Below are 25,285 nucleotides of genomic sequence, written 5' to 3' on the forward strand. Positions count from 1 at the left end.
TTGTGTGTGTGTTTGTAATTTTTTCCCTTTTTTGGTAGTATTTTTTTTCTTTGTTATGCAGTACATTTCTACAAATGAGAATTTAGTCTTACAGACCTGAGAAAAGAAAATACAATGAAGAGAAACAAGTAGACATGAGGGTAAGCTTCTTGACTGGAGAAGAAATGTCACAGAATTTATTTTTATTTAAAGAGGAACATCAGACCTCACAGGGAAGAGTTAATAAAAATGGTTGACACAGTCAACATATTTTCTGAAATTTCTTATTAAACCCTTCAGCAAGGCCTCATCCTATTACTCCTTATTTTAAGGGCTAAAGTTACTTCTTGGAATAGAAAGAAATATAAACATGAAGTCCATATCCAGTCAGGCTTGCAATGGAAAGAACTTTCCAATAGAGGCCAACAATCTGTGCTGGGGATCTGTGTTTTCCAGCATACTTGTCGTGTTCTTGGAGAAGCAGATGGTGGTACAAATAAACTGTTGACAATGAAGAGTTACAGGGAGCCTGTGCAGTAACTGATGCTACAGCCAGATCTGAGTCTATAAATGCAATCCAAAAATGTTCAGGACCAGTTTGTCCGTAATTGGCTATGAATGGAATCTAAATGAATAACTGTCATTTGGGGTAATGAAGGAATTGTAGTGCCATTTGTTGTCACTTGAGCTCAGTGCCTCATCTATTTGCCCTTTTAGCTGCTGCTGCAGACCAAGAAGGCATCGTTACACCACGGTGTACTTGGCTGTTTTTGTTCATCTGGATTTTCTATTGCCTCAGCTCACACTTTAGTTGTCCATCTTGTGTCTCTGGAGCTGGAGGCATCTGGCAGGTGAGAGCTCTTCTGGAGGTGTCCATCTCTTCATTCTGTTAATAGACTTCTACCCCTAGAAGGATTTAGTCTCCACTTGTCTAGGTCTTTGCTGATGAAGAGGAAAGCCTCAGTGTGTCCTCCTGACCAGCCACCTGGGCCTCACAGGTGCCAGCACAAAGCTCCCGTGCAGCGTTTCAAGCAGCTGGGAAGATCTTTGCCCCAGGCTTCCAGGCACACGACATCCCGATGCCAGGGAGGCCTTCAGGACCCCTGCTATTGTCTGTCTAATCCAATAATGCATCCAGCCCAGCAGCCTGTGGTGTCTGACCGGTGCTGGTGAATTTGGGAATGTCCCCGCTGTCCCCTGTTTCTTGCTGGCGGCAGAGTTGCTGTGACACAAAGCGCAAAGACCTCTGCTTGCTTCAATGGCGGTCACTTGCCTGGTTCATCTCGCTCTTGTGAGGGTTCCCTGGTTTTTGTAGGGCTGTCAGCATTACAGGACTGTGGTTCCTGCAGGTTACAGCTGTTGGCACTGGCTCTCTAATGTAAGGTGGATGCTGGAAATGGAGGGACTTGAGCCAAAGGCAGCACTTTGCCCAGCTGTCTCAGCTCTCGGCATGGGAGTAGCTGCCGGCGGAGCAGGATCCCTGCCTGTGATAGGCGTGGATGTGATGGGGGTGCATCAAGGGGCAGCCACAGCTATGTGGGTGTGAGCAGGGCTCAGTCTCTCTGCCAGCCTGCCGTCCGAGGAGGAGGGACAGGCTTTCCTGCTGCCTTTTCTTCCTTTCCCGTTCCTGCCGAGCGAAGGGCTCCCTGTAGTTCCCCCACGTGGCGCAGAGCGGTGCCCCTGGCAAGTGCCGCAGCGTGCTGTGCCTCGTGGGCTGAAACCAGGCAATTAAATAGCAGCTAAAAAAAGACACCCAGACATAAGCTGTGTGCCATTTTTAGAGGCTTTCAGCACTGATTAACTCCTTAGACACAGCTGTATAAAACAGCCTGCCCGGCTCTTCCTGGTCTGTCCCGCTGGCCGAATCCCAGCCAGGGATGTGGCTGCCCCTAACAGAGCAGCAAAACCTGTGGGTGTGCAGCTCTTCCCTGGCTTCTCCGAGGCCCGGGGCTTTGTGGGCACAAAGCCTCTGGGCAAGGTCTGTAGGCTCGTGTGGGTCTGCAGAGTTTACAGGAGCAATGGGCTCCAGTTTGCAGCTGAGGCTACTGAGTGCTGCAAGGATATAAAATTCTTTATGCCTCCAAGGTGCCACTGATGACTCCCAACCTTCCCCTGGACCTTCTGCAGTGTGAAAGTATGATCAAGGCTGGTTTGATTTATAGCAGCAGCTTGACTGTTCTGTTTAACAAGAAGCCCATTAGCAGGACAATAAGAGCTTTACAGATGTTTTTAGGACAGCACACCACTGTCGCTGAAGGCTGTTGCAGCAGCACGTGCCACCGTAGCCCCTGTTTCAGTGCCTGGCCAGGATTTCCTGCAGCAGTGAGAGAAGAGGGGGTCTGCGTTGGAGCTGACTCAGTAGTTTGCAGAAGCAACTGGGGAAGCTGCTGCCAGCTCTTGCAGCACCCATCCCTTGCTGCCTTCACAGTGTGTGCCAGACCCCCTTCCAGGAGCTGCACAAGCTGCTCTTGGCCCTAGGGGCAGGTGCTTCTCTTTCTCCCCTTCTTCTGCCAGTCCTTCTGCCTGCTCTGACCTGGAACTCTGAGCCCCATCCTCTGTGTAAGGAAAAGGGACTTAGACCCTTCTGCTTCCTGCCCTGCTCCCTGGCCTATCATGATACACTCACCCAGCACCTCAAAGCCCAGGCCTGTGGCTACACTTCCTTCTGGCACCAAGTCAACTGCTAAGCACGTGCTGGGTTTTCTCTTCTGGAAAGCAGCAGTGTCACGCCCATCCCTCTGCCTCCTTCTGCTTCCCTCTGGCTCACCCCACCCTGCCTTCTTCATGGCTGAGGGCCTGCCAGATGTGCTCTTTTACACAAAACATATTCCAGCCTAAGGTGTCTTAAAACAGCAGTAAAATGTTTGAAGGGATCCTGGAATTTTTGCTGAGTTTCTTTTCTCCGGAAGGAAAAACCTCAGTGGAGACAAGGTGTCTGGTTTCTTTTGGTATCCAATGCAGGCTGGAGCTGTTTGTGTAAACAGCAGCTAAAGGTGCCTCTTCCTGCAGGAGCTGTTGCTTGGCACGGGTGAAGCTGTGCTGTCCTCAACCATGGGCCTTTGGCCCCCATGGCCCCATGGGGGCACAGCTCTTGATAAGGCAGCCTTGTCTGCTCCTGCCTAAGCCTGAGGCAGAGGCAGCGCTGAGCTTAGAAAAGGTGTGAGCTAATGTTGTGCTCTATTTCGAGCAGTGCTGGACCTGGATGTTACTATGAAACGTTACGTAGCTAGAGTAAAACGTGATTTGGTCAACCATTAGTGTCCCTTTGGGGCTGGGCTGGAGCCACGTTTGTACGCTCAGCCTCGGAAAGGCAGCAGGCCTGGACAAGGTGCCCCTGCCTGGGCAGCCCTTGCGTGGGAGCAGGACGCTGCAGCGGATGGGGGCTGGTGGGAGCCCCATGCGTGCCGCTCGGATTCAGGGTGGGGGCAGCCGCTGGCTTGGCGAGGGCTGGCTGGGTTTGGGGTGTGTGGGAGGTGGTGGTGTGGGGGACACGTCACGGGGCTGGATAACTTCAGATGGGCCAAGCTTCAGCAAACATCAAACGCATGTGAAGGTTTCCACATATGAGATGGATAACACAGCAGTACGACTTTCCTGCTCTGGTTACTTTGATACATTTTTAAGGGTGTGGAGCTGATGTGATCATGTTTTAACTTCTGTTAAGGTGGGTGGCTATAAAAGCCTGACAGGAGAAGGAGATGCTGGCAAACCTTTTCCAGGAACAACAATTAACTCCTGCTCCCCAGCCAGTGTCTGCACTTCTAGGTTACAATGGCTATTTGGTTTTAAAAAATGGCTCAAACAGACTTGCAGCTCATGACTGCTTTTGCAAAGCTTTGAATTTGCTTTCTCAGCTTTTGAATGTCCATGGCAAAAAAAAAATCTCACCCCACAAATGTGGGTCTGACATGTGGGGCAATACAGTTGAACCGGGAAGCTTAGTCTTCAGGAAAAAAAATTAATAAACGGCTCCCATCAGGCAAGCTGAACTGATGGCAGCCACAGTGGGAATTGTTACTACTGTGCTCCAGTGTAGACAAGGCCTCATTGTCTGGCTTCGATGGGGAAAATGTCCAGTTTCGCAAAGTTTGCTGAGCAAGGGAGAAAATAATTATATTGCAGATCGGCTTACAAGAGGCACATTCATGTTTGAATGAAAACTTGATTTTCATAGGGTGAGGAAGAAAAGCATAACTGCCAAAGGAAAAAGTCAGTGGCGTTGGTGACCTACTAAAATTGCCCCAAGTCAGAAGTTATTCCTGGCTGAAGGTGAGTCCCGGGGGGCTGGATCCTTGACTCTGGCTGAGAGGCAGACAGTGCGAGTGGGCGGCGAGCAGGAAACCAAGCACTCCTCTGCCTCTGAAGGTGCTCTGTGCTGCTGGCACCCGGGTGTGAGGCGGACGTGGCAGAGAGCAGAGCCCTTGTGTGGCTGGACACAGAGCTGCTGCGGCAGCTGCGTCGCCTGAGGCCCCAGTGCTCTCGTGTCTCCAAACTCCCCCATTGGCATTGCCAGGACAGCAGCTGTGGTAACAGAGCCCCACATCCCCATCCTCTGCCTGCAGCCTGAGGAGCCCACAGGGGCTTCGGGCAGGCCAGCACCCCCGCAGGGTGTGCTCATGCCTGCCCTGCCGCCACCCCCGGGTGTGTGACCGGCCACAGCAGCACCACCGCCTCGAATGTGCCCAGCGCGCAGGTTTCGACTCCCGCTAACTGCAGCTGAGATTTCGTTTGCAGTATTTGAACAAAACATTGGAAGCGTTTTGCTTCATGTGCTTCTATTTAGGAAGGCCACAGGGCAAGCGGTGAAGGAATATGCTTTACAGCCCTGGGCTGGCTGTGCTGAACCACATGCAGCTGGCCCCGGCTGCTGACTGGCTGCCTCCCACTGGCACTGGGAGTATTTGCTGAAGCCCTTTCGGTTGTCTCCCCAAGGGGGAGGATGTAATTATCTTCTTTTGCATGTAATTTTTTCTTCACTATCTTAAAGAAAAAGAAAATTGAAACAGAAGCAGAAAAGAACTGTGCAACAAGCTGATAACCTATTAATTCTTTCATTTGAGCGAAAGCAAAGCTCCAGTGAATCTAGTGCTATAAATCTTGGCACACTTCTCTCAAGGAAGTGTGCACTCTTCTCTTTGCAGGAAGCTGCAACACCAGCAGAAACCCAGTTTGTTGTCATGGCGATGTCAGTAGTTGCCTTCTGTGTATGCCAAATCATAGGCACTCATAGGATCACAGGAAAATTCACATAGGAAAGGCCTCTGGAGATCTGTAATCCAGCTTTCTGTTGAGGGCAGGAGCAGTCATGAGATCAAACCAGGCTGGTCAGGTCTTTTTCCATCCAGGACTTAAAAACCTGAGGGGATGGAGATAGGGCAACATTTCTATGCTGTTGCTACCAGCCTTCTAGCCTTCCTAATTCTAGTCGTTCTGAGAGTAATATTTGGGTTTGCTGTGACTTTAGTATTTAGTCACAGTGTTTTCTTTTTTTCACCACCGTGAGAGTGTGTGGCTATACTTTTATATTTCCCTCTCAGTCAGTTTTCCTGCCAGATGACTAATGGGCTGTGTGCAATTTTCTTGTATTTGACATTTGTTTTCTGCCCACATTGGCACTGCTTAAGGAAAGCATCCCTAATCAGACCTGTATTTGCCCATTAGCAACGGGAACAAATGCATCCATCCATCCATCCAAGTTAAATGTGCACGTGAGTGCTCTTCAGATAGACTTGCAAGTGCACAGAAGTTGCCATTAATCCCAGTCCTTCCTATTTGTTGTCATCTATGTAAAATGTGCTGGACCAAAGAAAGGAGAGAGCGTGTGTGTTTGTGCGTGTCCTTGTCCTGAAGGGCACCCACTTGCCAGCTCTCTTTTAACAGGATTGTTTCACGAGTTTTGTGTTTCACTCTCCTCCTGCTGGTATCGTGTTTAGTATACCACGTCCTGTCCAAGGACCAACTGCTGTCCAAGGTTTGTCTTGTTTAATTGGATTATGGTTGCCATGGGGAGTGGAAAGTTCAGATTTCGTTCTGCATGGTGGATTTTGCAAGCCAAGGTATATTACAGAGAAAGGGGGGAAACTGGATCTCAAAGTCTGTGTCAAGGAGCAAGAGGTTAAATGGAGGAGATTTAAAAAGGGGTTTATGGTATTTTGTTGCCCTAGTTCCCAAGGAAATTAAGTTAGAGTTGGGCACAAAATTTAAGCTTATTGGAACAACCCAGTTCCACAACCAAGTGCCACAGCTCTTGTTGTGCCTATCTCCATGTCATCTCCCTGCTTGCTGGACAGAGACCACCCTGGGACTGAATTGTGCTTTGCTTCTGACACCAATTAAAGTCCTCTCAGAGTCTTTCTAGAGAACCAAGCACAAGCAAAGGAACTGACATTGACTACATACTTCTAGGTAGGGTACCAGCAACACGTCAGGAAACCTACAAATAGATGCAGTGCCAAAATTTCTGGTATATGGTTTTCAAACAGCATGACACGTAGTTTGCATTTCATTCCCTGTGCCTTTCTGCAGCATCTCTGAGGTGAGAGGATGGAGCCTGGTGTTCAGAGACATCACAGTGCTAAGCCCTCTTCTTCAGGCTCTGTAACAACCCCTGTGGGCCTCAGTACAGACCTCTGTGCCAACCTGACATATGGACCCAGACACAGCCCTGCCTGCAGCAGGGGGAAACAGAGATGGGCACCCCAGTGGGAAGCAGCAGAACATCTCTGTGGGAGGGTCTGGAAAGCAACAGGAAATTTTGGGAAAAGCTCTCTTGCAAGCTTATTTTGATGTTTACTTTTGTCTTTTAAGAATGTGAAAGGCAAAAAGTACTGCAAATAAAGGAAACATTCATGAGATGTTCCCCTCCAAACAGGAGTTCATGGGGACAGATGGGAAAACTGAGGCAAAAAGCAGTGCCTGAAACCCGTCCAGCTGAGTATTGCCCAACAGCATGAGAGACTGAGTGGGGTAACTTCCATGCTCTGTTGCATTTGATTTTCCAGCTTTCACACTTCAGACCTCATGGGCAGGGCGGCATTGTGACATGAGAGGAAATTTGGAACAACCATCACTGTGCTGAATGTGATTGTGGTAGGCAAAGTGAGCAGATACGGCACAAATGGGTGGGTTTCATGGCTTGCAATATAACGCTTTGACATCACTTGCTATCAGAGGGACTTTTGTATTTGCTTGCTCACTTACAGTTTTGTTCTAGTTCTTTAATTTTGTTAACAGTAGTAATAATAAAAGGCATCTGTGGAGACCGTACAGCACAGTCAAGCTGTAAGATCTGTCATGCTGTCTTTTTCTCAGGGCAAAACCCAAAACTGCCTGAATTCTAGTTTACATTGTCAGCTTGCTGGGGAGCACCAACAGCAGGACTAACTCCAGCCAGGGCACTGCTTTGGGCTTGCAGAAGATATTCATGCTGCATTGTTCTTATTAATTACACCTCTCTGGAAACATAAGGCATGGGATGGAAGAAAATGAAACAAACAGGCTTATTTAGGTCAATTACAGAAGTACGGGCTAATTGCAAACAAAGTGGCAAAACAGGAGCAGTTGAGGCTCAGAGGAAAACAATGTGAACAGTGACCTACATACTCTTGGGCAGTGGGGGGAGGTTAGACAGCAGGCCATTGGGAACACCAGCTCAGCAGAGCGGGCTTTGCAAGCATCTCTCCTTTCAGGTCCCTGGGCCAGGGCCAGCCTGTGTGCTGAGTGCCATTCGTGCAGCCTGTGCAGAGCTGGCCCAAAGAACATTCAGGGAGACATCAGCCAAGTGATACAGTGGCATTGCTGATGTTTAGCCCCGCAGAAAGCTAAAAGGTGTCTTCTGTGAGGGCAGAATCTGAAAAATAACATCTTCCTGCTCTCCATTGCAGAACAGTCTGGGAGTGACGATGGTTAGTTTGTATGCTCTTGCTTACACTACCAGAGGGAGGACAAACAAAGGACAATTGGTTGTTTAGACACATGTTGGAAAACCTATATTGTGATCCCTTTCTATGCCTGGAACAGTAAGGAGCTCTCTCTAACCTAACCTGGCCCAACATAACATAGCCCATCTGAACCTTTCTACAGTGAACAGGCCTCTGGGCGATCTTACAGCAGTCAAGCAGCAGCTTTCAGCCTCTGCTCAGTGAGCCCTTGCAAGTACTTGTTAGACATTTGTGGAAAGTAGCTCTTCTTGACCACCTTTCACAAACACCTTAAGCCCACTGCCAACAAGATGAAGTGTGTAGATGTCTGCAGCCCCACTCACTGCAAAAGGTTTGTGGGCCTAAAACTGGGAAAGGTATAAAGTGATTGCTCTAAGGGAGGCCTTTATCACTCCTCACAGAGTTTGATAGTAATTTCACCCTGTGGTACATGTTTCCAGAGAGCAGTAATTAGGGAGAACACAAATAACTCCTACAAAAGGGAACAAGGATTTGGCATCCCTTATTTAAGTACCAGCTCAGTCAAATGCTTTCCTATCATGTGGTTTTCAGCTCTGGACTCCCCTTGCAAGTAGGAGTATCCAACATCCAATCTCTGTGCCTGTCAGCCCTGGCACCAGCCCAGTCAATAGGACAGCCTTCTCCTATCTGCATGGTGCTGCTCTTGTCTCTACCCACATCTAAGGTCCCAGATTACTATACTTTAAAAGTGACAGAGTTCATGCAACATTGCGGTCCCACCGAGGGCTTTTGAGACTGCCAAACCCTTTTGTCCTGTGGGTAAAGGGGGCCAAAGTCTATTAGATCTAAGCTTGAAAGGACTCCTGTGGGTTAGCCTGGGTACCATGTCATGGCTTGTCTGACCAGCCAAAGCTGTGATGGTGGCGAGTTCACCAGCCCCAGGCAGTGTCCAGGCTGAGTTTTGCCTCAGTACTTGATGTTTATCCTCCCTCATAACCTCCATGTATCCAGTAGGAAGCACTACACATTTACATTCAGCAGCTACTGCATTCTCATCCCCTGCTGCTGAAAAATGGACAACAAAGACAGGTCCTGCTTCTGGCAGAAATTTAATAGGGTTGTAACATCATTTATCTCCCTCCACAAGTTGGCTGTTGCAGAGATGTGTGGGCCAGGCCACAGCTAGTGGGGATAGCTGTTCACACAACTAGTGTTGTACTGGGAGGCTGGAACAGAAGTAACAGGAGCTGTGGCCTTGCTCTTAGGGAGCCACTGGCCCCTGCAGTGCCCTGCCAGGCTTGTCTGCCCCTGCAGCACTCAGGTGATGGCGAGGCTCTCCCGAGGATCACTCGCCACAGTGCTGCCCAAGGTGGCTGTGGGAAATCCAGCAGCCATTCCTCCAGGCTTCAGTCAGCCAGCACAGATGTTTTTTATCGGTCACATCTACTACATCACAGCAGGCTTGGAAGCACACCTCACTGCACACCGGATGTGCCCATGCCTCGGGCACCAGGTGAGTCAGAACACGGCCTGGCTTTGACAGCTGAGTGGACACTTGTGCGCGCTTTGCTAATTACGTTAAAAATAGTTTTCATTGAGGGCATAGGTTTTGCTGATCCCTTGAAATACAGGACTGAGACATAAGCAGACTAGTTCACCTGTTATAATAGCAAAGTCAAAAATTGAAATGGATTTGTAATTTCTTTCCTTTAGTTTAGGGGATATTCTTCTAATTCAGAAAAAAATGAGTGTAGCTGTGCCTGGGATTTCCAAGTACATCTCCGCACATTTTGTCTTATTACAGAAAATACCAGACCTTAGTGGATACAAGTGTTTTCTAAGCAGTAACTTTCTATCTTCAGCTGGACTTTTTATACTACACATTTTGTTTGCACTCCCCATGGTTTCTCTTTATCAGCACAATTTCCTGGCAACCAGCTGGATGGCAATCATGCATGTATATTTTTCTTTTTTTTAAAGCACAGATAGGATTTATGATATAAGCATATTCTCCGTGGATGCATTATGAACCACAGATAAAAAAGTCTACATGACTTTTCTATAGGAATACATGAAGAAAAGATCTTCTGTAACTGCTGGCTAGTTTCTAAATATTTCAAGTCAGGTATCAGGAGCCTGATAAAAAGACCTAAGCCATGGTTGGAAACAATTTCCAGAAACTCATTCTGCTTATCCCTTGTAGCTGTGGCAATAAATGCAAGAGAGGAAGGGACAAAGCTCACTGCCAGAAAACAAGTCAATAAAAGCAACTAACTCTGTTTGGGTTTCATCACCTGATACACTGTACATTAAGCTTTGGAGGCCTCTGTGAGCCCAGAAAAGAATTCTCGGTGCCTTTTGCCAGGGCAAATTCATATCTAATTATGAGGTTAATAATGAAATTATTATTAAGTTTACAGCTATTTTCATAGTTGGAGAAAAGTAAAACATGAAATGTCCTCTCTATACTGCCTGGTAGCTGCTTTTCTTCTCTTACCCTCTACCTGTCTAGTTTCTCATATAGTTATTTTTATTCTGGACTAGACCAAAGCTGTTTATCTTTCCTCCTCCACCCTCTCTCTACATCTGAGTGCCTGCTGTTCCCAGCTCTAACAAGAAGTCAACAGGAGGAAAAAGGCATAACAACCCTGCTGAATCAACATCCTGTGAGGCTGAACTGACAGTCATTATCCTAACTGGAAAGCAGCACTATGGCCCTTTGGAGGCTGGAGGGTAGGCAGCTCTTACAGAGGAAGACCAAAAGCTCTTCTTCCACAGAGTTTAAAGCTCGTGGGGGAAATGTGTTCTATGCTCTTCATTTGGCCTGGAAGCTGCTCAGGAACATCACAGTGAGGGTGTGGAGCAAAATGTCTGTCCCCACTATTTCTGCAGGCACATGTGAAGGTGATCAACCCATCCTCTAACCTGTGTGGGAGCTGTGAATCCTCGTGAGTGTGACACTGACCCCTGACTAACTCACCTGGTCACTGAGCTGGCCTCAATTGCTCATGCTGGCTGCCACAGCTTCCAGTTTGGAGCTCCCTCTAGTACCAGACAGCAGGTCAGCTCCAGCACATCAGTGTCTGAAAAAATGAAATCCTTTCTCAGATCTCCTTCTCTGACTAAGAAAACAAATTTAAAATGGCAAAACCCCAAGCTGATCAAGTGACCATCCAGGGGCTTGGCTGCGACGTGGTATCAGCACATCAGGGTTTCAGAGGCACAGAGCCCCTTGCAGCCCCATCACACAGAGAGTTTGGAAAGCACTTAGTGTATCCAGCCATGGGACTACATCTGCCCTCAGCATGTCAGCAGAGCTGTCTGGAGACTCACCCCATGCTCTCTGCCTGGCCACAGGTACTGAGAAGAACTTTGCAAGGAGAACAAGTTCAAGGAAAGGTTTAATATCACACTGAGAGGGCTCAGGCATTCTGCTCTGTTGCTTTGTGTCTTCTTTTATGTGCTCTTTTTTATCACCATATTCCTAATTAGGAAAACAACTTTCTTTTAAAATCACTTCCAAAATGTTCCTTTTGTTCAGAGCCCAACAGGGTTACAGAACTATTGCAAAATGCTGTTTCTTAGAAAAGCACAGAGGATTTCTGCAACAGAGAAAAACATTTTCAGATACTTCATTACCTAGTGCTTAAAAATATGGCATTTAATTTGTTGAGGCATCTGTTCTTTCATTATTTAAGGCATCCCTCAGAAGACTTCTTTAAGAACACATAATTCAAGACCAAATGCTGGAAATGTCAAAGATAAAAGACATAATTTATTCATGGTACATTATCTTTTCTGTCAAGGAAGAATTCATGACTCTAGAGTGAAGCTGAAAATCCTGTTGTTTTTGGTTATCATTAACTGATCTCAATCAAGGAGCTGCCCTGTTGAGATGGGCCCTACAGGAACATACTGTAAGAATACAAGCCTTGTTCAGAAATAAAGGTAATCTCTGGCAATAGTGAGGAGGGAATAATGGCACAACAGAAGAAACAGCAACAAGCGCTGGGGTGAGTGAGCTCAGAGAGAAGCACTTGCCCCAGCACAAGCCACACATGCACCTTTAATGAGCTTCAACACAATGACTGGCTAGCAGATTACCAGCTTGACTGCTGCCATGGGAGAGCTTAATTTGGACACCACGAGCAAGAACAACATCAGGAGGTTTGTCATGGAGCAGCAGGTTTACCAATTGCTTCTAGTCATACCCCTGAATGAAAAGTAGTTTCTCCATTTCAAGCGGTTTGGTATTTCTTGGAGGATAGAGCCGGGAGAACAGAAGCCATGCAGGACAGCATCATCTGCTCTGGTTTCACTTCAGCTAAAACTCTAGTGGTTGTAGTCAGTGCAAGGGTTTTGTATTAACCTTTCATAAATTTGATATTACAACTGGAAAATTGTACACCTCTAACAATGAAACGGGTGTGTGATAAGACTCGTACTGCAATTCCTAGAGGAAATTGGTGTTCCCTGCCTGTTTCCCTTCTGTATTATTGAGATCGAAGAAAAAAAGGGCAAGAGCTTTTATTAATGAAACCATAGAAAAAGTTTCTTTAAAAACCATCGGCAAGATCTTTCTCTTTAGGACAAATGGAAGAAACTATGACATTTCATGCTGCCTCAAATATAACTAGAAAGGTAGAATGCTTTAGTCTGAAAATCAGAAACATCTGTTCCCTGTCCCAGCTCCTTTTCAGTGGATTTAGAAGTCCAGTGATGTTTCAGAGTTATCCTGTCTCTTCAGTCGCTTCACAAACACAAAGAATTGTAATCACAAATCACATTATGCTGTGCTCAGCTTCCAACAAGAGGAACAATTCTACTTGCATTTAAACAGCGTCTCACAAGCATACATCTCAGCAGTCTCTTGTTTTCAAAGACATCCTTCCATTCTTTCTCAAATGTATGCATGTTTCTCCCAAATGTGATGACTCTGACATTTTAGTGTTGAACAGCAGAAATTTAAGAACTACATTTTTTTAAACTGTGCAGTGCCAGGTCCCAGTCCTGTACAGGCTGGTGCACATTTTAAACTCCATATCCACTGTGAATAGTTCCACTCACTAGAATTGATAGCCTGGATAAAACTAAGCATATACGTAAATCTTCCTAGAACAGGGATTTTATTTTTGCTGCACCAGCAGGCCTGGTTTCCTTCATGAGCTTCTCCTCACCCTTAACATAAAGACACTGCTATTGAGCAATAGGAAAAGAGGTTTGGTAGGAATGGACAATATTCACATTTTCTAAATTAATCCTTTTCTTATGTGTCACCTCTTGGGTTGTAGACTATATCTGGGACTGAAAGTTAGACACCCATATGATTCCATGATTCTATATATGCACCCTTAGCTCCATGGACTTAAATTACTCTGATTTTAAAAACAATTGCAATGTTACCAACTCTTGCAAGTTTATTGGAAATCCCACAAAACTTGCTATCTTTCAAAAAGCCACAGTTCCCAGAACCTTACGACATTTTGACACAGCAACAAGCATGGGATTTCTCTCTGGCAGGTGTATCAAAACAAAAGCTATCAAAGGTTAGACACTGACATTTTAAATTCTCTTCCTGCAAGTTACTGGTAGAGATTAGAAGCATGTTCTGTTATGCCTCTGGGTGTTTTCATCAATTTATGCAGGTTTCTGACCAAACAAACCTTAAGATCCTAGTTCTGCAAGCCCTTGTGCCTGCTCAGAATCCCACCTGGAATGCAAACAAACTTTTCCTGAAATTCTGGTGGTGCAGGTTTACACAGTCACAAGCTGTGATGCTGGCGCTGTGCTGGCTACCATGGGGAAGACCATAACCCATGTGGATCATTTGTCATTGTAAACCTCTGCCTGAACTTCAGCAAATTTTCACAGAAGGACCATCTCCAATTGTTATGAATAGTCTGGGTTTGAATTAGTCACTGAAGACCGGGCAGTGACCAAAGACAGGAAAGGGAGCAGGTCACCCACAGCAGGCAATAGGGAGCCAGAAAGATACTCCAAGGATGTAGGAAAAATTGCAGTAAATGTCAGGGCATGTTAAGGAAGAGGGAACTAGCAGGACTTTTCCATGCTACGAAAGGCTGGTTTCCTTTCCCCCCTTTAGGGCTGTGGTGTGACCAGTGTTGATATGGACAACCTCTTTGGACTGAGAGAGAGAGCTACATCCTAAATGTATGCCCTCTGACAGCAATTCAGGCTTGCTGGCTTGTGAAATCTGCCTCCCCACCTCCTCTCATGTGGTTAGTAGCTATCACGGCATGGTAAAGCAGTTCTTGTCCCACTTGGGAAGCACAGGAATTAGCACAGTGCCTTCTGAACTCTTCCTTGAGGAACAGGAATTAGACAGCTCCAGGCAAAACCCTCTTGCTGGCCTGACGAATATTTGCTTCTAGACTCTCACCTGCTAGGAGCCAGCACACAAATATCCAAGTTTCTGATTCCATGGGCATCTTGATGTGCCAGTGGGCTGCCAGACTCCTAATGAAAACTTGGAAGAGCTGAAGGGAGAAGGAGCTCCAGGACTTCACCATAGTTGGAAACCTCTGTGTGGTTGTTTACTCCCGTGGTCATCCAGGAATACCCAGCTCAGCTGCTTATCGGTGTGGCTTTGCCAGCAGCCTCCACACCACCTCTGCGAACATTGTAGCCCCAGTAAAAGATCCAGACACCCGATGTGAGGTGTCAGCTGTCCCACACTGTGGGGGCACAAGGTGACATCGTCTGTCCCCTCTCCCACCCCAGAGCAGCTGGGTCACAAAGTCCCACGGCCCCCTTCTCTGTCACTTCCCCAGAAGGCTCCTGTTGTGGCACAGGCAGGATGTGGTGACAAGCCGGGAATGGCCAGGCAGGTGTGTGGGGCAGTCAGGACACTGTGACAGCCCCAGCGACAGCAATACCCCCAGGCATGGTGCGCCGACCCGCTCTGAAGGGGTGGGAAGCACCCAAGATTTGTAAATGCTTTTGGTCAAAAGGAGCAACAAATGTCAGAGGGTTCACAAACAGTGCATTAATTTGCATTAATTTGCACCAACAATTCAAGCCGTTTGAGAGACCAAGATGGGTTAAAGACATCTGTTGTAGTCCTATCTCTTGTATTATGTACGGGCCAATTTTCCAAATTTCTGGTGTCACTGTCCAAGGGATGCTCCATATTTGCTTAGCTGTCGTTGGTGGTATCAGGGCAAGCGCAGTTTGGTTATTTGGGGGAACTACTACATTAAGTTTGGATGTTAAGCCAACCCGCGATCCATTTTTCAGAGACACTACAGTAACAGGTTCAAACATGGAAAAGATGGACAGGGCCACCGGCTACGGTGGAGGCGGGGGGCGCAACCGTGGGCCCTGAGGGGCAGCAAGCACGGCAGGACGGGCCTTTAATGTGCCTTTGACCTTCCCCCAGCTCTCGCTTGGCTCTTGCGTGGGAGACGCACCTTCGAATCCCCATTAGAGCGCGCCGGAGCTCGACCAAGCGCGGACGGCCCCCGCAGGCAGAGCCCAGCACGGGTTTCCCGCAGGCAGAGCCAGCACGGGCTCCCCGCACATCGCGGCCCACGGGAGCCGCGCCGCGATCCCTCCGCCAAGCGCCGCCCGTCTCCCTCCGCCGCGGTTTTGGCCCGCGCGGGGAGCCGCCGTAGCGCTGCAGGCGGCCGGGCCGCGGCCGGGGCGGCGGCGGGACGGCTGGCGCTCGCCCCTGCTCTCCGTGGCTCGGCGGTCGGTCCCGGCCTGGCCCGGCTGCCCGGCCCATGCACCTTGTCACCTCGGATCCTCCCCGCCCGCTTCCGCCCCCGTCCCTGTCCTCTCTCCCCTCCCAGTTTACGTCCCCTCCCCTCCCTCTTTTTCTTCCCTCTTCCTCTTCCCCTCCTCTTTCCTTCCTTCTATCCTTCTTGTGCTCTTCTTTTCCCCTGTGTGCTCCGGGATCGCCTTTCGCTGGGCGCCAGGTAAAGAGGTTCACGCGGCGGGGCGGGCTGGGGCTGGGGCTTAGGGAGGAGGAGGCGCGGCCCCTCGCCCCGCAGTGCTGACCATCCGCATGGATTAGTCTGCCGGCCGTCTTGTGCTGCTTGGAGCTTTTCTCTCTTCCTCTCCTCTCTTCTCTCTCCCCTTCTCTCTGGCTCTCTTTCTTCACCCCGCCCCCATTTTGCACAGAAGCCGGGAGGATAATTCACTGCAGGCTCTGACTACGTCTCTCTTCCCCCCCGGCCACCACCGGCCCTTCGGGAAAGGTGAAGGTGTCGGCCGGGGGTCTGTAATCCTTGGCAGCAGCTGTAGTGCCTCCTTGATTCACTTTATAAATTCGCGTGGGGGGACGTGGGAACCATGAGATGCCTTTATTATCTGGCATCACACACTATGTAATTGTGTGGACTTAAAACGGACATAGATTCGTGAGAGTTAAAAACTCCCTCGTGTGTGTTCTCCGGGTTTTTCTGCGACTCAGTGTTTAATCGTCAAGTACAGCGTTGTGCTTTCCGGGCTGTGAAGCATAAGGTGGAATGGATGTGTATGGAGCTAAAGCAATGCGTGGGAATTTTTGTCTTTGTCATAGGATGATTTTGAAGTGCAAAATCTAAATTTTGGATTTGGGAATTGGTGTGGATGTGTTAATTGATACTAAATGGATGATAATTTGTCTGGAAACCTCTGAAAATAGTAATGCTGACTCCATTCCTTATAAGCTCTTGCGTTCATATTTCTTGCAAAGGATGAGGCTAGAATTGAATTTATTGTGAATATCCTATTGACTCACGGTGCATCTTTCAGTTTAGATTGCTGCTGATTTGATCCTCTGGAATCTGCGAAAGGAAAGTCTGCCAGCCTCTGTGAATAGTTTTGCAGTGTAACAGGAGCAGAGTTCCCAAGCAGAATCGTTGAGAGATATGTGAATGTGTGGGAGCAAAGCTGAACACATCGGTGTTTCTGCCTCTCAGACCTGGGCTTGTTCCCCAGGCACAGTCTGTGTGGGGTGAATCCTTCGTGGCACCTGGAGATGATGTCAGTCGAAGGGTCTACGATTACAAGTCGGATCAAAAATCTGCTTCGCTCCCCTTCCATTAAGCTGAGGAGAAGCAAGCCTGGGAACAAGCGAGAAGATATAGGGAGCAAGGTGAGTGCTGTGTGGGGCAGCCAGCATGCTTTAACTTTTTGTCTAAGTTTCCATCTCTACTCATAATACTGCCTTGGGAGACTGTGTAACTGTAGAGTGATGCGGAGGAACTGATCCATGACAGTCTGTGTTTTAGTTGGGATCTTTGCTCTGCTGCAGATCCTTCCTGAAGCTTGTGCCCCTCTTTTGAAACCTTCTTTTTGCTTGTGTTATATGACCCCAGTCTATCAGAAAGCTTTTGGGGTTTCCCGTACTGTGGTGTGTGGAGTTGTTACAGATGACTGACAGGAGAAATGCAGTGCTGCCTCTTCCTCCATGTTACCAGCTGCTAACCTGCATTGCTGGGAGCTGAGGACACAGAAACACCTGTTGTGTGTAAGCAATTGCTCTCACCCTGCAAAGGAGAGTTCCGTGAGCACATGGGGAAGGGAAGGATGATATGAAAGATGTGAAACATGTCTTGGAGGTGCCTGCTCAGATAGGATCTGTGTTCCACAGGTGCAAGGCACATTCCACAGGGATGTGCTTTCCTCTGTGTGCCTCAGACCTCCTTTCCTTGGGGTTATCTTCTGTTATGTATAATTGTTTCTTAAAATCCATCATTCTTCTTGGTGTTTTGGAGAATTCCTGACAAATGCTCACTCACTGGGAATTGACTGATGTCATGAGGAGAGGATAGCTTACGCCTGGCTTCAGGGAGCACAAGAGCTGGGTGGCATTGCCTTGTGCTGGCAGCAGGTGCCTCTGAGTCAGGGCACCTTGCTGTGTCCCTACCACTGACTCACCTGTAACCCTGGGCAAATCACTCTGCCTTCATGTAGCTCTCTGTCTCTGTAAATGGAAAACTTAATCCCTCCCTCCCCTTTTGCAAAGAATTCCTAGTAAATAAGAAATGCTTGTAATACACATCTGAGAAGTGTATTCATTGGTCTCAAAACAGTAATGCTTCCAAATTTCACTCTTGAAGTGAACAGTGTATATAAAACTTCAGGGGAGGTAAATGACACTGTACCTAAAAATGGTCTTTCCCCAGCATGACATCCTGTTCTCAGAACTCTGGTTGAGGTCAGAGTTTCCCTTAGATGGCTCTTTAATACCAGGGAACACAGTATTCTTCTCTTGCCAAGCAAGAGAAAAACCTGTGTGGCTTCCTCAAAGTTGTGTAGGGGAAAGTCCTTGGTGCTTGTGCATGTATGTGCATTTCACGCAGCCTCTGGACTGCCAGTGGAGCGTGCTTTGTTGGTGCTACTGGAGAGCAGTTTGTTGGTCTGTATTCTGCAGAGACTTCCACTGAAAGAGACAAAAGCCACTTGTGCCCCCGTATATGGTGGGCATTTGATTTTGTCTCTGTGGTCTGCACACTCATTTTTGGATCTGGGACCTGCTACTGCGTACCCTGGGTGTTCTGTGGTACATGTTTCATTTTGCTTTCCTTACACGTGCCTTTTGGGAGAGCTCCCTTTTATCCTTTGTGCTGTCTCCCAGTGTGCAGCCAGGGCTGCCTGAGCCCCTGGGGAGGGATATCATGGATTCATTCTGTACCATCAAATTACTGTTTCAGGGTTGGATTTTGTCTATCTTATTAGTAAGAGCCATTAATCAGCACGATGCAAAGGAACTGATGGGGGGTTTGCTGGCAGAATTAGTTTGGCATTATGAGGAGTTAGGTGCAGGTGTTGGTTTCCTGAAGTGATCTGCTCTGAATTAACTCAAATGAGTTAGGGTCTGCTATCAGTGGGCCAGCTGGAGGGGGCAAGGTGAAAGGGAGTGGCCCCTTTATCAACGATCTGACAGATGTTGACTATCTGTGAGGACACTCCCTCTGCAACATCGTGTGCTCCTCTGCTTTACAAGGTGAGAAGCAGCTCTGTCTTTCTAAAATAGCAGGAACAGCTTTCAGTTTGCTGTTTGGTGTGTGTGTGTACAAACCCCTGGGACTAACACTGACCATCATACACATCACTCCTGAAGGATCTTTTCTGGCCTGCAGAAAGGAGTCTTTGAGGCATCTTTGTCTCTTGGAGTTTTTGAGAAATAACTGTTCCAAGAGCTGTATGAAACTGGTCAGGTGGAAGCATGGAAGGGCCAATGAAGTTGGTCATCCCAGCTGGATGCTGTTTGGTTTCATAGGATGGAGCTGGACTGCTGCCCTAAATTAGTGCCTGGAAGATGATATTGCACTTTGCATGTGCAGATGTAGGTGAGGACTCAGCCCTCAACAGCCCCCTGAGTACCTTAACTTTTTATTGCAACCAGGTGTTCAGTTTAAGATGGACAAGCACCCTTAGTGGCACTGCCTAAACTTCCATGAACTGTGGTGGTTTGTTTTTTTTTCCCTCCGGTGGGAAGTGTCCTGCCTCTTTCCTAAAGAACCCTTTGGGCGTGTGATCTTGCCAGGCTGTCTCATCGGTTAGGAACAGACCCCTCGGGCAGGTTGTCATGCTGAGGAGAAGTCTTGTGAAATTGCCTCCTTTCACTGAAGCAGCCGTGTAATGCTGGGCTGGCTGTGGGCAGGCTGTGGGAGGCTGGCTCTGCAGAGACCTGTTTGTGCATTGCTGTGCAAGGGGGAGTGTGGGTAAGTAGAGATATTTTGCATGATGGCTGTGCAGGACATGCAGTGTGTTGCTTGGGATCTGCACAAGAGGGAACTTGTTTTGCGACTTCCACTAGGACTTATTTCTTGCTATAATTAATGCATAGTTTTACTATAGAGCTCCAGGAGATCTCTATGGAAGTTAAACTAAGGAGCCAATAGATAATCATGGACATTTAAAAAAAGGAAAAGAGGGGGAAGGAATGGGAGCTCTAAGTAAAGCTTGTTTACAAATTGGATGTAGTGGTTGGTTTTGTTACTGCTTTTGAAAACAGCTTTTTTTTTTTTTTTTTTTGTGGGAGTCCTGATTTTTGTTGCTGTCTGAGTAGTTTCGTATTTGGGTTTCTCTTTTATATTTTTGTGTGTGTCTTCTGATGTTCATGGCTTGAGTCCACTTTTGCTGTGCTCCCCATATCTCTGCTGGTTTTTGTGTTGAACTAATATAGACCTAGAGTACCGTGACTTACGTCCAAGGCTTGTTGACTGTTGGGATTTGTAATGTATTGGTGTGGCAGTTGGAAGCTAAAATTTCCTCAGATAAGTTGATTGGCCTGCATTCAATTTCTAGAGGATTACTAGCCCTGCCAGAAATCCAGCCCTGCATCTGGTCACCGTGCTTGTGATTCCAGTAGAGACTAGGGGTTAAAAACTGTTCACTAAGTGCCTTTGAATCACCCTACAGAGCAACAGTATCAGGACAGAGGGGAAGTTCCGGCCTGACCCATCTCCCATTGTTAAAATGTCCTGGTTGCTGTAGTACCCTGCTTACAGAAGTAATGTACCTAAGCAAGTACAGTTCCTGCAGAGGTTGTTTGTATTGTTGAGCTCTACACTTGTAAACACAAACCTCTTTTTAACTGATGTAGCTGTGCCTGTTTTAGGGTGGATGGTGTGTGTGGGTATCCTTAGTCAAATCAGATTGTGAATATCAGTGTAGAAACAAATTGCTGCAAAACCTGCTACAGGCTTTCTCTGAAACGGGAAGCCAGGCAATCAAAGAAACTCATTTGGAATTTGCTGCTGGTTTCTTTGATCTCTCCTGTTTTTTTCTAAGCCAGAAATATTTCAAGTTGCCTGTTTAAAAGAGTGCTTTGACTAAAACCTGAATTCCTCAGCAGGAAGTCATTCAGCAGGGAACTGTTATGTTGTGGTCTCTCCTCTCTCCAAGTGGCGTGCAAACATGTGCAGCTGGAGTGCCTGTTCCTGCCCCACGATGCTGGGTTGCACTGGGTGGCTCTGCAAAACCTTCTTGGGAGCTTTTCTTCTGAAAATGAGCCCTTACTAAGTTTCTCCTAGTGGGACAGGGTTTCCTGTCCTCCTTTGGTGAGGCATGGTCTGTTCTTACTGCCAGCCAGTAGAAACAAGTACTTCTGTGTACTTCTCTGTCCTGCCAGTGAGCTTGCACAGATTTAAGAGGAAAGCAGATCCATGGAAGCTTCAGAACCCCTCATGTCTTGTCATTCCCAATGAAGTTTTCCAGCTTCTTAATCCCCTGAGAAGCTGGAGGGCTCAGCTAGGACCACAGGCTGTCCTGGACACAGGAGAATGCAGTAATGTTTCTGGCCTGCCTGTAGCTTCCTGCCTTCAGCACACAGTCCTTTTTGTTTGAAAATATCGTGGCTTCCAACATGAATCAGTGTCAGACCACTGCTGGTCTTAACTGGATCAGCTAAGAATTGCTGTACTTGAACTGAAACAGAACCAAAACCCACACAAGTTCAGTTCACTGATAGAAATGCATCAAAAATCATCGCCTCTTGTTAAATCACTTCAGGTGCAGCTGAGGCTTGTTGCAGGGTGGGATACTTTGTAAATCTTCGGGAACAAGCTGGTCCCGCGGCAGTAGAACCTGCTGGGTTCCCAGAGAGCTGGATGTGGGGCTGAACAGCCTGTGTGGGTGGGATGGGGTCTGATGCTGACATAAGCTTTTCTTTTGGCAGTGTTTGGAAGGATCATCTACAAAATGATGGTGCTACTTTCTACAAAGTGCTTTTGAGGAGCTATTGAGTGCAGTATTGCCCCATTCACCCTTTTTGTTGCACTGCAGTCTGGGCAGTGCTCAGCCCACCATCTCTGGGACTGGTGCAGCCAGGGGCACAGCTGAGGGAATGCCTCTAACCCTGGTCTGGATGTCTGCTACTGTGCCTGTTCTGCTTCAGCACCCACGAATATTGCTTGACCTCAGCTGATAGCTAGGCATCTCTATCACAGCTCTGCCCTGCTCAGTCTAAACACACCCGATTGCTTCAACAGCTTAGGGCCTGCTGTCCAGAGATAGAAGGGATTTCATGTCTGTCTCTGGTCAGGCTTGTAACAGTGTCCCATAAAGCACAAGACAAAGGCTGGTTGGGCCCTCCATAGCCAGAGCTGCATTTCAGTGGTGTGTCTGTATCTATAGATAGTGGAAAAGCTGAGACTGTCATAGCTCAGGGGTTGACAGCAGTGTAAGACCTGCTTGGGTTGCTCTGGTCCCTCCTATTCCATCCTTGGATATGTGGTGCTCAGGGTGACCCTGTGTTTGCTAACAGTTTGACACAGAGCATTTTCTTGTTCCATTCTTTACTCTGTGCAAATATGCCTTGTCCTGAAAATACAGGGTGATCTGGCTAGCTTCCTTGGTCTAAACATGAGTGTTAAATGTGACTTACATTCACAGCATGTCAAAAGCCAGAGTTTTTTCTGCTGGTGAACTGCAGTGCCGGTTGACTTTGGTTCTTGAAGTATAGTGGATATAAAAGCATATAACAATTCAACATATTTAGTCTTGTAGCCTGCAGTTGTATCCATAAAACACTGTGATACTTCTTGCCAATCTTGAGGCAAGACTTCTGGCAAAATCAATCCTTCTAGCCACCCCTAAATCATGTGCTGTCTACTGTGAAAGACAGCAGGAAGGCATCTCCATGGCAGGGGGAGCATGATGATGTACTAGCATGAAGTCAGCATAAATAACAAAAAACCAGGTCGTTTGCCTTGTGGGTTTTAATGGTTCTTGCTTCCTGTGGATGGTCATATGCTGCTTACCTGGGTAGCCTTTCAGAGCTGCTGTCATCCTGCCTTGAATATTGTTCTTCACCTCCTTCAGATGAGCTGTGTCCTCTGAGAGGGCATTGTGGGACCTGGCTAACCTGGCTGGAGAGGCTCATAAGCAGGTCTTACACTGCTGTCCCTGCTGTGCTGGGTGAGCTGTGCACAGAATTGCCCCTTTTTTCCATGGGCTGTGAAGTGTGTAGTGTTTGCCAAAGACCTAGCTGGGATAGTGAGATGGCAGAGGTCAGGGCTGCTCAGAGGTGTTGCAGGTGGTACATTTGCTGCTTGCTAGTCAGAGCTGTTGTTCACTGCTGTGTTGAGGGGGCTGATGGAGAAAGGCATCCCCAGGCAGTGGAAAGAGGTCTCCTTCAGAATGTACCATCTGTTTCACTAGCTGCGTGCTTGGCCCTCCTTGTGGCGTGTCACCTCATGTGTTTCAGAAGGGCAGAACAATTGAAATGCTGGTTGGGAGTCAGACCAGGCTGGGCCAATATCTGATTTTCCATCATCGAGGATCTGCAAACACCTGTAAAATGACTTGTATATTATTTTGCTATTCTCTGTGTCTAGTGGGAGGTAACTACAGGGCACCACCACCTTCTGGCTGAGAAAAGTGGTGGTCAGCATTTTGAGGGCCTGGAAAATTGAAGTAGATATTTTGTTTCCTGTTGTTCAGGCCTTGGGGAGAAGTTGCTTGATTAGCCTTGGTACAATTTTCTCTGTGAGCGTGTATGCAAGCAACATACACTAGCTACTCTTTGGCTTTTTTCAAAGGTCTTGATGTTTGGTGCCAGGAGTGGTGCTTACATGGCACTCAAACAGTGCTTAGCCCTGACATTAGTGCTTAGTGATCCCAGCTAAGGACTGAATAATTAACTATCACCAAGCCCAGTTTCAGTTACTTCAGGCTTGTGTTTGTGCCTGACATACCTGCCTCCGCATAGCTGGAAGTTTCTGAGGGCTCTGGTATGTGCGTAGCAGGGTTGTGGCACGCTCGCTGCTCTGGTTCCCAGCTCCAGATGTGGGCTGGTCCCTGTGCCTGAAACCCTGCAGGCTTTGCTGAGGCTGTACCCACCAAAGGGTGGCTGCTGCAATTCAGAAAATCCTCCTACTATTTCCTTTCACCACAGGGCTGCTTATCCTTGCCTCGAGCATGTTTATGTGTTGTGCAAGGAAAATGCAACTGAGGCCTGCAGCTGTTGTAATCAGCTGTGCTGTTTGATCTGTATTCAAAAATTTCAATGCAAAGGTGACTCGATGCTAGTATTTGTATGACCATAGACTGCAGGAGCATCCCTCTCTACCTTGCTTTGGTGAGCACTGGACAAATGGGATAAGGTAGACCCAGCCCAGAGGAGCTTCAGGCTTAAAAATCTAAAGAAATGGAGGGAATGGAACATGTTTGTTCTATACAGACATTGTTCCAAACTCCCACAGGAAGTCCGAGGCAGACCTAGAAATTGAATCTTGATCCTCTAAGGCCAAGTCCTAGCCTTAGTCACAAAGCCCAACCTCTTGTAGATTACCAGGGATGTTTCTCACCTCTCCCATGTGAGGGGGACTTGTGTTCATTTAGGATTGTTTGCTTAAGAGTCCGCAAACTGTGCTGTTGTAAATGCTGACTTGGTCCCATTGTCACTGGTGCTTTCAGTAGCTCCGGTGATGATGGCTTTCCAACAAGCTCAAGCAGATTAAGCGCCATAAGAATTAGAGCTCTGGAAACCCCAGTAAGCCTTGTAAATTTGCTAGTGTCCCAGGAGACCAGTACTGTTGTTAGTTACTGTGTGGAAGCTGATTGAAAATATTACTGTAGAAGACTATGAACTGGTCTTTTCTGCTGGTGTATTCAGAGTTTCCAAGTCAATAGCAATAAAAGTCAAACCTGCTTGTTCTCCCAAATACAGTATTAAAATTCACAGTTGGTCAAGAATGCAATGTGGTATAACAACTAATATGTAATTCCTTACCCGATTAAATTTTAACAATGGCACTCCTTCCTTAAAGCAGTGATGCTGCTTTAATTTCTGCATCTCCCTGATACTTTACACAGTTACTCTGAAATTTCCCCCATGATGGATCCAGAGAGACTCCTTTCTCTGGAAAAAAAACAGATTATCAAATGTTGCATCATAGTAGAGAGTCATAACATTAACATGTCTTGAGAGCAGGCAGATGGAGGAGTTTCTGGAAGGAGAAAGCAACTTTATGGCAGTACCCATGGATTCAAGGATATGGAGGTGTAAAGCTTTCTGCTCCTGTTTTTTCTCCCAAGTAGGCATGGTGAAAAACAGTGCTGCCTCTTCAGAAACCCTTTCCTATTGACAGACGGGTCCAGCACAAGGCAGCTGTTTGAAGTGTTAGCTACCTCTCCTGTGCTCAAAAGTGGTAGCCTTTGAGGTCTCCCAAGGCCTTTGAAATTGGCTGCTCACCTTTGAGTAGCACATAAGGGGCTGCTTGTCTTTGAAGTCTTGTTTCTATTAGGGATGCTTTCACTTGGGGAAAAAAAGAAAAAAAAAAAAAGGCACCATTGCTCAGGCCAGAATTTGCACCAAAGGAGCTTGAGTTCATTGCACAGTCCCTAATCTAGATGCTGGAGTTGCTGAAACATTAAACATTAAACAAGACTGAGGGTGAAAGGAGTGTCACCAAGACCTGCCTCCTTATTTTGGTGGCAGGTGTTCA

General features: G+C 47.4%; 1 protein-coding gene and 1 long non-coding RNA gene across 4 annotated transcripts in view; one reads left to right on the top strand and one right to left on the bottom strand.

The window, feature by feature from the left end:
- Positions 1-224: 224 nt before the first annotated feature.
- On the bottom strand, positions 225-15,446 carry LOC120753603 (uncharacterized). Of its 2 annotated transcripts, XR_005701181.1 has the most exons (4): positions 15,311-15,446; positions 14,281-14,511; positions 10,861-10,963; positions 225-5,335 (listed from the first exon to the last, which is right to left on the bottom strand). It is a non-coding gene; the product is annotated as an uncharacterized LOC120753603 (long non-coding RNA). The 2 variants fall into 2 exon arrangements; XR_009207910.1 differs by lacking the exon at positions 15,311-15,446 and having other exon boundaries at positions 14,281-15,147.
- A 499-nt stretch (positions 15,447-15,945) lies between these two features.
- MAPKBP1 (mitogen-activated protein kinase binding protein 1) overlaps positions 15,946-25,285 on the top strand; it is a 100,444-nt gene continuing 91,104 nt past the window's right edge. The window contains exons 1-2 of one of the 2 annotated variants that reach the window (XM_040066560.2): positions 15,946-16,099; positions 16,638-16,980. In XM_040066560.2, the coding sequence (XP_039922494.1) occupies positions 16,864-16,980 (117 nt within the window). In that variant the 5' untranslated portion in view covers positions 15,946-16,099; positions 16,638-16,863. The remainder of the gene's footprint in view (positions 16,100-16,637; positions 16,981-25,285) is intronic. The other variant, XM_040066559.2, reaches the window with a different exon arrangement.

The sequence above is a fragment of the Hirundo rustica genome, chromosome 6, assembly GCF_015227805.2.
Source record: "Hirundo rustica isolate bHirRus1 chromosome 6, bHirRus1.pri.v3, whole genome shotgun sequence".
Taxonomy (NCBI): Eukaryota; Metazoa; Chordata; class Aves; order Passeriformes; family Hirundinidae; genus Hirundo; species Hirundo rustica.